We start from the raw sequence: 12,651 nt of genomic DNA, 5'->3' as shown, positions 1-12,651 counted from the left end.
GTAATGGATCGTCTAATATATTGTGTGGGACCAATAGGCTCCAAATTTTCGCCTCAAAGATGCCTTAGCTTAGCAGTGGGCCATTTACAGGCCATCTTTGGAACATCTATAAAAAACTCATAAATCATAAAATAGTTTGATTGCGTCATTACAATACGGAATAAAACATATATATGTAAAGATAATAATTATTATAGCATTCATTCATTACATAATTTACAGTTTTTTCAGTCAATTGTAGTGGCATCTTTATAAAATCACCTTTCGAAGATGTATAGGAATATTAACAAAGTGGAGAAAGGACAATGGAGATACACGTCAACAATTCGTCACAAGTTTTATTGTTGGACTGAGCTCATAAGATGTCTGAAAGATATTTGTAACAAAAATAGCGTTGATTTCGGCGCTTCGGCTTAAGAATAATTTCGGCTAACGACCGTTCGGTGAGAGGTTGATAGTCGTTCACCTGCCTTTAACTGTCAGTGGAATGTGACTGCCGCTTTGTTTATCGCAACATGTTCGCTGATAGCTCGTGTTTCCGCAACTCTGGCCATGAACGTGGTCGCTCACCGCTCAGTAAAGTTTCGAGCTTTATTGGGCGGGGGCGGTTAACTGTCGACAAGATTTGTGTTATGTTGTTGACTTTAAAATATAGTACATACATACATCTGTAATCAATGGGCCTCTTGACCCGACAAAGGGAAGGTCGAAATAATGTATAGACGAGTTAATGTCTTGATTTTACCTCGTAGTTGTATAGTTGACACATGTCTGTGTCATATTATTATAGGAACGCGAGATAACATAACATTTTTTTTTAAAGTCTACTAATTTGATTAATTTAAAAAAGCCAAGTATGTATTTAAAATAGAAAAATATACAAATATTTATTTAAAATATATCAAATGACCTAATTTAGATCTATGCATATAAATACCTATAACGCAAATGATTCCAATTATCGCTTATATAAAACTAGACTAGATATACCACGAATATATCACAAATAGCTTATTTTATTTTGAATGATTTTCATACTTATTTATATATTCATTAGAAGAACAAAAACAGTTACACATACACATAAATATCAAATAAAAATAAAATCACAACCTAATACACTTCACAATAATGTTTGATTAAACATAATTCGTAAAATAGCAGATTGTTTCAGCCAGTAACTACTGAATATTAAATTAATGACAAATAAGTAATTAAAATAAAACTTAATTAAAATTTAATGCAAAGACAATAATGACAATAATTTATTGAAAATCCTTTATACAAGTATTTTACAAATATTAGATAAATATATACACTCAAGCACTTTAAGTAGTGACAGATGACTTTTACTTTTTTATTAGTAAAGTGCATTATGCTACATATAGCTCCATCAGTTCAGACATTCCAGTCAACATTATTATGGAATAATAATAATCTAAATACAAGCTATTATGTCTAAAAATATCTTTACCTACAACTTTCGATAGATCAATAATAATATATGGTAAAAAGTTTTTACCACACATTGTTATAATATTACAAACGATAACAAATTGACTTAGCATTTTATCTTGTTACATATTTTATAAAAAAAAGGAGTGCTCTTAGTTATTTTTAAATGTTATAAAATTATAGTTAAGTATAGATCATATTTCCTTTTATTCACCTTTCATAAACATTGCGATAGGCTCCATGCAGGAGATTCTGAAACGATTACCAGTAACTAGAACGAAAAAACAATATGGAAGTTGAAGCATAAGAATAGTGTTCTCACTTTCTTACTTTGCATTGCAATGAATCTCGCTATAACATTTAAAATAAAATAACACCTTGTTTTACATTGGCAACATTTGATAATAATAAGGTAAAAATACGTAACCACATATAATGTAAACTCGTCGTTTTTTATAATAACGGTCAATAATTTAAGTTCTAAATAATATTATTTTAGGCATTAACCTGGTTTATGAGAAATATAAAACAGTTAAGATTAAGAGGTTAAGCAGGTTCTATCATAACAGAGACAGATTTACATATTTTTCAAGTATTGTTTATGTAATGTCGTTGTCCTTTTCCCTATACTTGTCAAAACCTAGTTTTTTTAGTTTTTTCTAGTTTTTTTCATGGTATGGGCATGTTATTCGGAGGAATGAGGGCCATGTTGTGAGAAAGGTTTTGAGAATGGATGTGGATGGATATAGAGGTAGGGGACGACCAAAGAAACGATGGATGGATTGTGTGAAAGACGATATGGTTAGAAAGAATGTTACTTGTGAAATGACGTCCGACAGAGAAGTATGAAAGAAGAAGACATGCTGCGCCGACCCCAAGTAAAATTGGGATAAGGGCAGGAGGATGATGAATACAATATATCAAATTATAAAAAGTAAAGAGGAAATATAAGAGATAACTATGTTATTTAAAATTAATTATAATATTTTTGCGATGTTGATTATGTGCATATATTATGTACGGATTGTACGGCTTTACTCAGCTCAAAGTATCCTTAGATTTTGCTTCCGGATGAGCAACTTTACTTTTGAAATTATCGGTATCACCCAAAGCAAACATTCAACTACGGTAATGCGAGGGTTTAGTCTCGTGTTCACATAACAATGTCACTCTTTTGCCAAATATTCCGTAAATAAGTATTACAATGTTATAGATAACAAGGTTCAGCTCTTGCGTCGAACACGTCCAATATATTTGCATATTCTTTTTTATTATGCAAACAAAGCAAATATGATCAAATAGGTCTATTACTCATTGTCGAGTTCGGAACTATAGCAAATACGGAACTATGCCAAGTAAAGTACCACAATTAGTACAAAGATTTGTTCAGACTTACACGAAACACAATTACAGTTGTACCTAATTATAATTAGGTAATTATGCATTGCTTACATTTAAATAATTATTTATAATTGTCAATTATTCCAACTTTTGACTTTGTTTAATTTCTTTATTCAATTAAACAAAATGTTGGAAGTGAACCAATTTAAGTTCCGCCCTAGCTTTACAAAAAACTATAGTCCGAATAGGTACCCATTTCTAATTATTTTACAATCTATCAAAACACTAAGCCATCTTCATACTCCTAAATTTAACTTCGTTAAATAATATGGTAGGTAAACCTTCCATTATTTTATAATAAAAAAAAAATTATCGCGCTGAGTTTCTTTCGCCGGTTTTTCTCAGGTCCGAGGTGTTCAATTCCGAACCGGTGGTAGATTTTTGACTATCAATAAGCAACTGTAAACATTTCTATATTTAATAAAAAATTTTGACTTTGACTTATAAGTGTTGCTTCTTAGCAATTAAATATATTAGGCACTATTTTTAAATCGCATAAATTGGCCATTTAAACTCCCACCCACATCTCTTTTTCATCTACGTAAAATTGCTTAGTTGAAGGTTATTAACAATAGTCACTATCGATTGGAGATTAAATACAATACAAGTTATACTTAAATTAAAATAAAAATGTTTTCTTAGTAGGTAACGAAATGCCCGATGATACATACCAATACCTATACTGTTTCTGGCATGGAAAGGCCTGGAAGAGTACCGAGTGGGGAGAAACATGGCGTTTCAGTGGAACGGCTCTTGTGACCTTGCGAGGGCGAGGTCACCCCCGCGCCCTGCACCTACCTGTTCGCGGACGTCACTAACCGACATGCCTACCTACCGATAAAATGTACACACAGACGAGTCTAATTTATAGATATTAGTCATATTTGTATTCTAAAATATAATACTGTTTAAGAATATTTCTTTTTCCATTTATTTCCTTGTATTGTTTCTGAATGTATATAAACCTTTATACAAAAAATAATATTTGTTGTATGAGTAATATAAAAGATAAAATACTTTAATGCGATATAACACAGAAGGTAAAGAAAACTTTAATATTATTAAATAAAATAATATAAATATTAGATGCGGGTATCGCGGATACGGGTGACGGCGCACAGCTTGGGTCGGGGCGATGACGGCGCTGCGGCCTTGGCCGTGATCGCGCGCTCGATATAGCGCCAGCCGCCAACCGCCTCGATCCGCCTACCTACCTAACAGTCTCCCTCCCCTACCCCCAACATTTCTCACTCATACCTACGTACTAAATTTCTGATGCTCTCTGGCTATTTCCGTAATGATAAAGATACCTAAGTAACCAATTTCTATTGAAATAAATTTATGACGCAATTCGTATACAGGATATATACCAAAATAATAATTAATCAGCGAATAATATTTAGAATTAATTCAAAAACAAACATTCATTACGTTTGTATATATGTAGAAAAATGTTAGTATATTCAGTAAAATCGGCTTTAAGTCGGTATTAATATACACAAAACCACTTAATAGGCAGACAACGAATCAGAATAAAACACCAAGGTCGAACAGCGAATGATATCATTTATGGCCTTTCTGTCCCTGAACTCTAGCGAGTGACGCACGAGGACTCAAATATCGCCGACCCTGAACTTATATAAAAATATAGCTTCGGTAATGTCAAACAAATCAATACTTTACCAGGTCATAATAGTTTTATAGGGATACATTTTGTATTGAGATTTGAAAATGTTATGATTGATGATGAAAAATAACTACACAAATTTCATTACATATTTATTTCTCTCAAAATTTCGAATTCTTACAGTAAAGTAATAATATTTAATAATTATTTTGCTTTCTTGCCCTTCTGCTTAGGGGGCCTTGTTTTATTTACCTTGCCTTTCTTGCCGCGACCTTTTGTTTTTTCCTTGGCCTTCTGCGCACGTAAATCTTTTTTCATACGCGGATCGACTACCTTGTACTGTCCCTTTACTCCTGTGGGTCGTTTCATCCGCTTAGCTGTTGTATGCTTCTTGGCAACGACGTACGTAACTTTCTTTTTGCTATCAGATTGAGCCTTTTTGTAGAGATGTCTAACCTGTTGAGCCTTTTCTCTTTCTGACATGTCTGCATTTTCCATAACAGCCTCAACCTTCTTCTTTGCACGTTCCATTTTCTTAATCATTCGTTTCTTCTTTCTAGCCTTGGCTTCAATCACTTTCTTTATTGGTCGTGCGTTTATGTCCTGCAATCTGTTCTTGTACTCCTCTGCATATTTCTGTAATAAAAATGTATATTTTAAAGTACATTTATATTATTTCTATAATAAAATTCCGCAGATATTTTTAAATTCCTAAATTAAAATCATTTGTAAAAAATACATTTGTAAAGAAGTCATATAATTCAATACAATATTATATAGATGAAAAAAAAGCATGGAGCTAATACTTGTTGACTTCCAGGCAGGATGAATTATATTTGTACATATATAACTGTACTAGCTGTTACCCGCGGCTTTGCCCGCGTAGAATATGAATATATTTACAAATTAACTTAAAATGTTACGTTAATACCTCTTTGTATACCACATTGGTGTGTATTTCAGCCCTTAGGGTAGAATATCCAGAAACGCTTAAATGCGAATCAACTCATATTTAATCGGTAGCCCAAAAATAAAATTTCGACCTTCTAACTTCAAAAATTACAGACTTCCAGTCTAACCTGTATACGGAATGTTAACCCTATTTCTCCCCTTAGGCGTAAAATATCCAGAAACGCTTAAATACGTATCTACTCATTTTTAATCAGTATCCCAAAAACAGTTTTTTGTTTTTAGCTTAAAAAAATGACGACTTCCATAAAAACTTACAACCCTTATTTCATCTCCTTAGTGGTAGAATATCAAAAAAAAACACTTACATACGTATTTACTCATTTTTAATCAGTATCCCAAAAAAAATGTTCATGTTTGTTACTTAAAAAATGGCTGACTCCCATAAAAACTTTCAACCCTTACTTCACCCCCTTAATGGTAGATTATTTAGAAATGCTTAAATACGTATGTACTCATTTTTGGTCAGTATCCCAAAAATAAAGTTTCATGTTCTATCTTAAAAATAACGGACTTCTATACAAACTTTCAACCCTTATATCACCCCCGTAGGGGTAGAATATGCAGAAACACTTAAATAAGTATCTACTCCTTTTTAATCAGTATCCCAAAAATAAAGTTTCATGTTTCTAACTTAAAAAATTCCATACGAACGTTCAACCCCTATTTCACCCATTTAGGGGTAGAATATCCAAAATTCCCTCCCGAGTGGGTGTCATGATATGTTACTTTATAAGTGTACAGCCGAAAATATAAGTTTTATGCTTCTAGTTCTAAAAATTCTAAACATGACAATACTTTCAACAACTTACAACTTTTCATCAACATCAACAAGTGCTGTAAAGAGTTTTTTCCAAATAAAAAGTTGTCCTTGTCCTTTCTCAGGCTTTAGACTATTTGTGTACCAAATTTCATTTAAATCGGTCCAGTACTTTTGGCGTGAAAGCGAGACAGACAGACAAAGTTACTTTCATATTTATAATATTAGTATGGAAGTATGGATTGTTATTTCAATCGCTAGAGAGCACCGATAATAACCGCGTCCGATCGCTGCTAAATTCAAAGTGCTACAGGGAAAACCGCGGCTTCCGACGCGCCTATAGCACGCTCCCGCCGCCCCGGCCGGCCGGTACCACTGCAAACGCTACGTTCCGCAATTTTTAAATCTGTAATATCTTCGAAAATATTCATTTAAATCATATGCTGTAAAGGGCCATATAGGTCAATATTAAATCAACAATGTATTTAAGGTATTTCATTGGATAAGGATTAATGCTGTATAGGTTAAAATCGCTTCGAAAATTAGCCAATATTTGTGGTAAAAAATAAATAACAAAAAAATGTTATTGTGGGTTATCACTTACAGATAGACATACCATCGCGGAGTTTTTTGTAGACATATTTGAGGTGTACAATTCTGTAGTACATTATTTTGATCTATCTCATAGTGTTCAGGTAGCGTTTGCAATATATGCGTAAAAATGTGTCTTTTTACGACATCACATTAGAAACCTCTAAAATTATCAGTGTTTATCTACTATATTGTCCACGTATTATACATACAAAATCATTCTCTTTAAATCACTCTATCTATTAAAAAAAACCTCATCAAAATCCGTTGCACAGTTTTAAAGATTTAAGCATAGACAGGAAAAGACAGTCAGCGGGAAGCAATTTTGTTTTATACTATGTAGTGATAACAAATAGGTAAAACGTACACAGTTTTCACTTATTAGGAAATACAAACCGCTATGTCCCTGCGTTTTAAAACTGTTATATCTTCGAAAATATTCATTTAAATTACATGCTGTAAAGGGCCATATTGATCTATATTGAATGCACAATTTATTTAAGGTACCTAATTGGATAAGGATTAATGCTATATTGCTTAAAATCGCTTCGAAAATAAGCCATTATTTCTCGTAAAAAGTAAACGATAAAAAATGTTTATTGTGGGTTATATTTAAGAGATAGACATATACCATCGCGGACTTTTTATAGACATTTTGGAGGTGTACAATTCTGTAGTACATTATTTTGATCTATCTAGTAGGGTTCAGCCAGCGTTTACAATGTAAGCGCAAAAAATTTATAAATTTACGACATCACATTAGAAACTTTTAAAATTATTAGTGTTACTTAACTATATTGTCTATGTATTATATACAAAAACCTTCCTCTCGAATCACTCTATCTATTAAAACAAACCGCATCAAAATCCGTTGCGTAGTTTTAAATATTTAAGCGTACAAAGGACATAGGGACAGAGAAAGCGACTTTGTTTTATACTATGTAAACATAAACATAAATATTTAACTAACATCACTTTGTATTTTCAAATGTTGAAAAGGAGCAACTACTGAGTTACTTGCCAGTTCTTCTCAGTAGAATCTGTATTCCGAACTGGTGGTAGCTTCACTTAATAAAATTAATAGTTTGTTAAATGAAGATTCATAAGTGCTTGTCAAAGCCTACTTGAATAAAGTATATTTTGATTTTATAATAACTGTTTCATCAGATAGAATAATTAAGACCAAAATTAATATCTTAGGATATTATATTTTCTTTTTTTAAAAGCAAATATTTATCCTACCTCAGGCACTGCTACTTCTTTATTCATATGTTTCTTTTCATCTTCAACAAACCAATCTGGTAAATTTTTATCATTAAAAGCATATCGATTCCAGGCATCATCAATTAGATCCCGCTTGAATTTTTTTGATGTAGCCATCATTGTTCCTAAGGCCAGAGTTTCAGCATCCATTTTAAGTGTTTTCTTCAACCTTTTTAATTCTAAAATTAAATAAAAAATAAAAATTATCATATGCCAAAATCGTTTTAAAACATGCTTTATTTTTTACTCAAACAAAAAATATGGAAATACTTAATGAAATTAGACTACTCTAAAAGTATTCTTTATGTATTATTTTAAAAGTTTATTAATATAATACTGTACCAGGATCTTGGGACACAACTTCAAAACCATCTTTTTTACTGGTTTTAGCTCCAGTTTTTCCCACTGTTGGTGCAGCAGTCTCCTCAATGTCATAGTCACTGTCAGATGATTCATCATCATCATCATCATCATGTTTTCTTTTTGACCCAGACTTTATCTCCATAGATTTTTCTGAACCACTATCTTTTACTTTCTTGCCTATAAAGTAATTTTCATATATTATATACATTTATATTATTTGATAAAGAAAATGTTGAATGCAGATGGCATTCTCAAATGATACTAAATGTTCTTGGTAAGCTTAACACAATCTTGATACAATTTAAAATGACCATAACAGTTACCTAGTAAAATGCATACTCTTTATTATGATATCCATGGATATTTCTATGTTTATGCTTTTTAAATACAATGATGAATACTATAATATTATTATTTTTTATTGCCCATACCTTTTTGTCTGTAGAACTCAGCCAATTTGTCTAAATCAACACCCTCATCATCTTCTTCGTCAATATCTTTGAAACCATCTTTTTGAAACCAAAGTTCTGCTTTCATTGATCTCTTTGACACAGGATCAGTATTATCAAGATCAGTAAGTAAAGGATTATTTTTTGGAATTGATGGTGTGGTCTTTATCTTACTGTTTTTTAACGTATTTAATTTTGTTATTTTATCTATTTTCTTTGATTCATTGTCAGAATCTGAGAAAGCTAAAAAAAATATTTATATTTTATTTTAAATAATATGCTATATAAGGAAAATGTACATTAAGCCTTCACATAAAATCAAAAATTCTGTGTTATTGGAATACTTGTTCATCGGACATGACAATGAGAGAATACATTTTGCACCTATTTAGTTTACCCATATTTGTGAATTTGTGTCTTAAATTTGGACATTAAGACAACACTATTACATATACTTGTTGCTAAATTTATGTTACCTAAAGATTCCTTTGCTTCTTCAGTGTCTGAATCAGATTCCATTTCCAATTCACTATCTGAATCTTTATAGTAAAGACCAGATGAATCCAATTTCGATGACTCTACATCATATTTGACATATTTAGGTTTCATTTTCAATTCATCATCAGAATCATCTTTCTCATCGACTACAATATCAGGTTGTTGATCGATGACCATTTTCAATTGCTGTAAAGCAGATTAAATTATAGAATACATGACAACTGTATATTAATTCCAAAAAAGTAATATTGTCATTATTTTAAATAACTCATTTTTTTAAAATGAATTCTTATACATGATTATATATTTTCTTCCATAAATAGTTTATCTATGGCACTTTAAACTATGTGAACACTATAACTTTCTCTCTGTGCATAAGTATAGGATTAGAAATGGTGGCTAGTTGAACCTGTACATTAATTATATGTATGACGTAAAATCTCATTTGACTAATGTTACATGTAAATATTACACTATTTCAGGATTCATATATGTATCTATTTCATTTATTACAAAATCATAATTAAATCTATATATTTTAATTATATTGGTAGAGGACGACCAAAGAAACAATGGATGGATTGTGTGAAAGACAATATGATTAGAAAGAAAGTTACTTGTGAGATGACGTCCAACAGAGTATATGGAAGAATGAGATGTGCTGCGCTGACCCCAAGTAAAATTGAGATGAGGGCAGGAGTATGATGATGATATTTTAATAATATTAAAAATACATATTAAAAAAAACAATGTCTTACCGCACCATCCTTGATGTCAGCAAGTGTAAACATATCACGACTTTCCAAAATAGGGCCATCATCACCTTTCAATACCATCTTTAGATTCATTTTTTCAGCCAATTTTTGTCTTTGTTTATTTAACTGTTTTCTTTTCCGTTTAAGTTGCCTCTTTTCTTCTTCCTGCATAAAAAAATCCTATTATTTTCTGATAAACTCACCATTCCCTACAAGCTATGAACTATTATTCGGCTATATAAAAATAAAAAATAACTGAACATGTTGAGGTCTTGATAAGTTTAAACAAAAAGACAAAACATATATCTAACCTGCAGTTCGTGGACTTCAGCATCTACTTCATCATTTTCATCTGCAACCTCTTCCTCAACAACTTTTTCTTCTTCTTCCTTAGTTTCAGTTTTGTCCTTTAACATAACACAATTATTTGATTTATTTTTTATTAATTTGAAAATCTATCATAGTGAATATTATAATTTAACAAGGTGTACATAGTTAGTTATAATTTTTACTATTACATATACATGCAATTTTATTAATCATGACCAGTCAAATAACAAAAATAAACTTAAAGATCAATAAATTTACTAAAAATTACCAATTTTGAATCAAATGTGGATCAAAGCCATTTTAAAAAATAAGTAATCTTCTTATTCACATTACTCAGAAAAGTAATTTTTGAAAATTACCAGGGAGAATATTTTCTCACTGCAAAATTGTGAGGCATCATTCTATAAAAGTTTAGCCACCAGGAGCGGGTATCATAAAATCCAGATAAACATTTTTATATTCATCTGGACGGACCAGATAGTAATACCAACTTTAAAAAAAAAAAAAAAAAGAAAACTGTTAAAGGTAGTGGAGCCACATAATAAAAATAGTCCTTATATTTCTTTTGGTATTTTAACACATTTTACTAAACCTAACAAAAAGACAAGGGTAAGCAAGCAGGGTGACGACTAAGATAATATTTTTATATTTACCTCAGAAGTTTGTGATGTTTTCCACTCCTTGATATGCTTAAACCAGCTGAGCAACAACTTCACATCCTTCCTTCCAAGAACTTTTATATCTTTACAGCATTCCTTTATTTCAGTTGTAGTTCTTGGATGATTTGCAATCTCTTCATCATCCAATATTATCTAAAAATAATGAATACAATAAGTGAGAAAACATTGGATGCATTAAGTACATTCATACAATTTGTAGAATAATTGTAGAAGTAAAGTAACAACTGTTGTTTTATTAAAGAATTAAAACTGGACCTAGGCACTTATATCCAGATAAAAGATTTTTGTTGAAAAATTTACATGATTTTTTTGATTTTTACTATAAATATTCTTTTTCTTAATTTTCAATCACAGATGTAACACAAAAGTAGATTTAAACTTTCGACAATTGAACTGAGATAGAGTAACAAAACCCAAATAACATCTAATAATCTATGATTAAAGTGGTAATGAACTTAAAGCTGTACTATATGTATTAATGAAAAGAAATTTTGATACCTGGGAACATCCTTGTAGCAAGTCAATTGGGTCATCTTTATCTAAAAATTCAGAAACTGAAAAACTATGGAAGGTTGTATAATCATTTTCTTTATATCCTTCAGCTTTAGCCTTTTTCTGTTTTTCAGGATGTAATATACTGTTGTGTTTCTTCTTCATTATTTCTAAATCTTCAAATACATATTTTGGGTCCAACAATTTAGGATCTATGCTATCCGGAGCAATATAACCTTGGCAGACAACAAAAATTTCAGATGACTCATTACGAGAGGCTTGGGGTTTTGTTGCGTGGACCTTTTTAAAGAACTGCTTAAGAACCCAAAGCAATGCATGGTAATCTTTAGATCTGAAAACTTTGGTAACAAACCAGCCACCGCTTCTTAAAAAATGTGATGCCAATTTCATAGCACTTAAAGTAAGACATGCTTGCTGATAAGCATCATGTATCCAATTTAGACCTACATTGGGTGCGCCGTCATGTAGAACAACATCAGCTTTCCATGTTTTTATTTCCTTTTTAATTGCAGTTTTGCACTTTTCCGTTGTAATATCTTCAGTGAGGCTGATGCAGCCAGGAACTTGTTTGATAGGAAATAAATCTACTCCGATTACTACACTGGACACAGGCATATTTTGATGTGCAACCTGCATCCACCCACCGGGAGCTGCACATAAGTCTATGCATACTCGTGATTTTTGTAAAAACCCAAATTTTCGATTCAACTGAATTAGCTTGAAAGCAGCTCGAGAACGAAAACCTGAAAAACATTATTACAATTTACGATGCACATTGTGATATTTCTACATTAATAGATTTAAAAAGTTTTTATTAAGACTAACCTGTTTCTTTTGCTAATTGATAATACTTATCTTTCCGTTGCTTTCCTACTTTCGTTTTTTTACCCATTTTGTACAATTTTAGACTACGGCAACGTTCTATTTAATATTATTCACCATGTTTCAAAACTATCATGTGTGTTTTGACAGTCCGTGAGTATGCTGACTTTTATAG

At 31.3% G+C, this 12,651-nt stretch overlaps 1 protein-coding gene across 1 annotated transcript; it reads right to left on the bottom strand.

Moving 5' to 3' along the window:
• Nucleotides 1-4,622: 4,622 nt before the first annotated feature.
• Nucleotides 4,623-12,634, bottom strand: LOC113400135 (pre-rRNA 2'-O-ribose RNA methyltransferase FTSJ3). Its single transcript, XM_026639605.2, has 10 exons — nucleotides 12,480-12,634; nucleotides 11,640-12,397; nucleotides 11,115-11,273; nucleotides 10,443-10,538; nucleotides 10,135-10,296; nucleotides 9,355-9,562; nucleotides 8,861-9,121; nucleotides 8,409-8,606; nucleotides 8,046-8,245; nucleotides 4,623-5,119 (listed from the first exon to the last, which is right to left on the bottom strand). The coding sequence occupies exons 1-10, from the start codon at nucleotides 12,544-12,546 to the stop codon at nucleotides 4,688-4,690; spliced, it is 2,541 nt and encodes an 846-aa protein (XP_026495390.2). The 5' UTR covers nucleotides 12,547-12,634; the 3' UTR covers nucleotides 4,623-4,687.
• Nucleotides 12,635-12,651: the final 17 nt, after the last annotated feature.

This window comes from Vanessa tameamea, chromosome 8, assembly GCF_037043105.1.
Source record: "Vanessa tameamea isolate UH-Manoa-2023 chromosome 8, ilVanTame1 primary haplotype, whole genome shotgun sequence".
Classification (NCBI taxonomy): Eukaryota; Metazoa; Arthropoda; class Insecta; order Lepidoptera; family Nymphalidae; genus Vanessa; species Vanessa tameamea.
The sequence above is the reverse complement of the archived record's forward strand: the minus strand, read 5'-3'. Positions and strand labels throughout refer to the sequence as shown.

Coding starts and splice junctions, on each gene's coding strand:
- LOC113400135 (XM_026639605.2), bottom strand. CDS start 12,546: ATGGGTAAAAAAACGAAAGTAGGAAAGCAACGGAAAGATAAGTATTAT. Junction 12,398..12,479: donor TCAATTAGCAAAAGAAACAG/GTTAGTCTTAAT, acceptor AATGTTTTTCAG/GTTTTCGTTCTCGAGCTGCT. Junction 8,246..8,408: donor AGTTGTGTCCCAAGATCCTG/GTACAGTATTAT, acceptor ATTTAATTTTAG/AATTAAAAAGGTTGAAGAAA.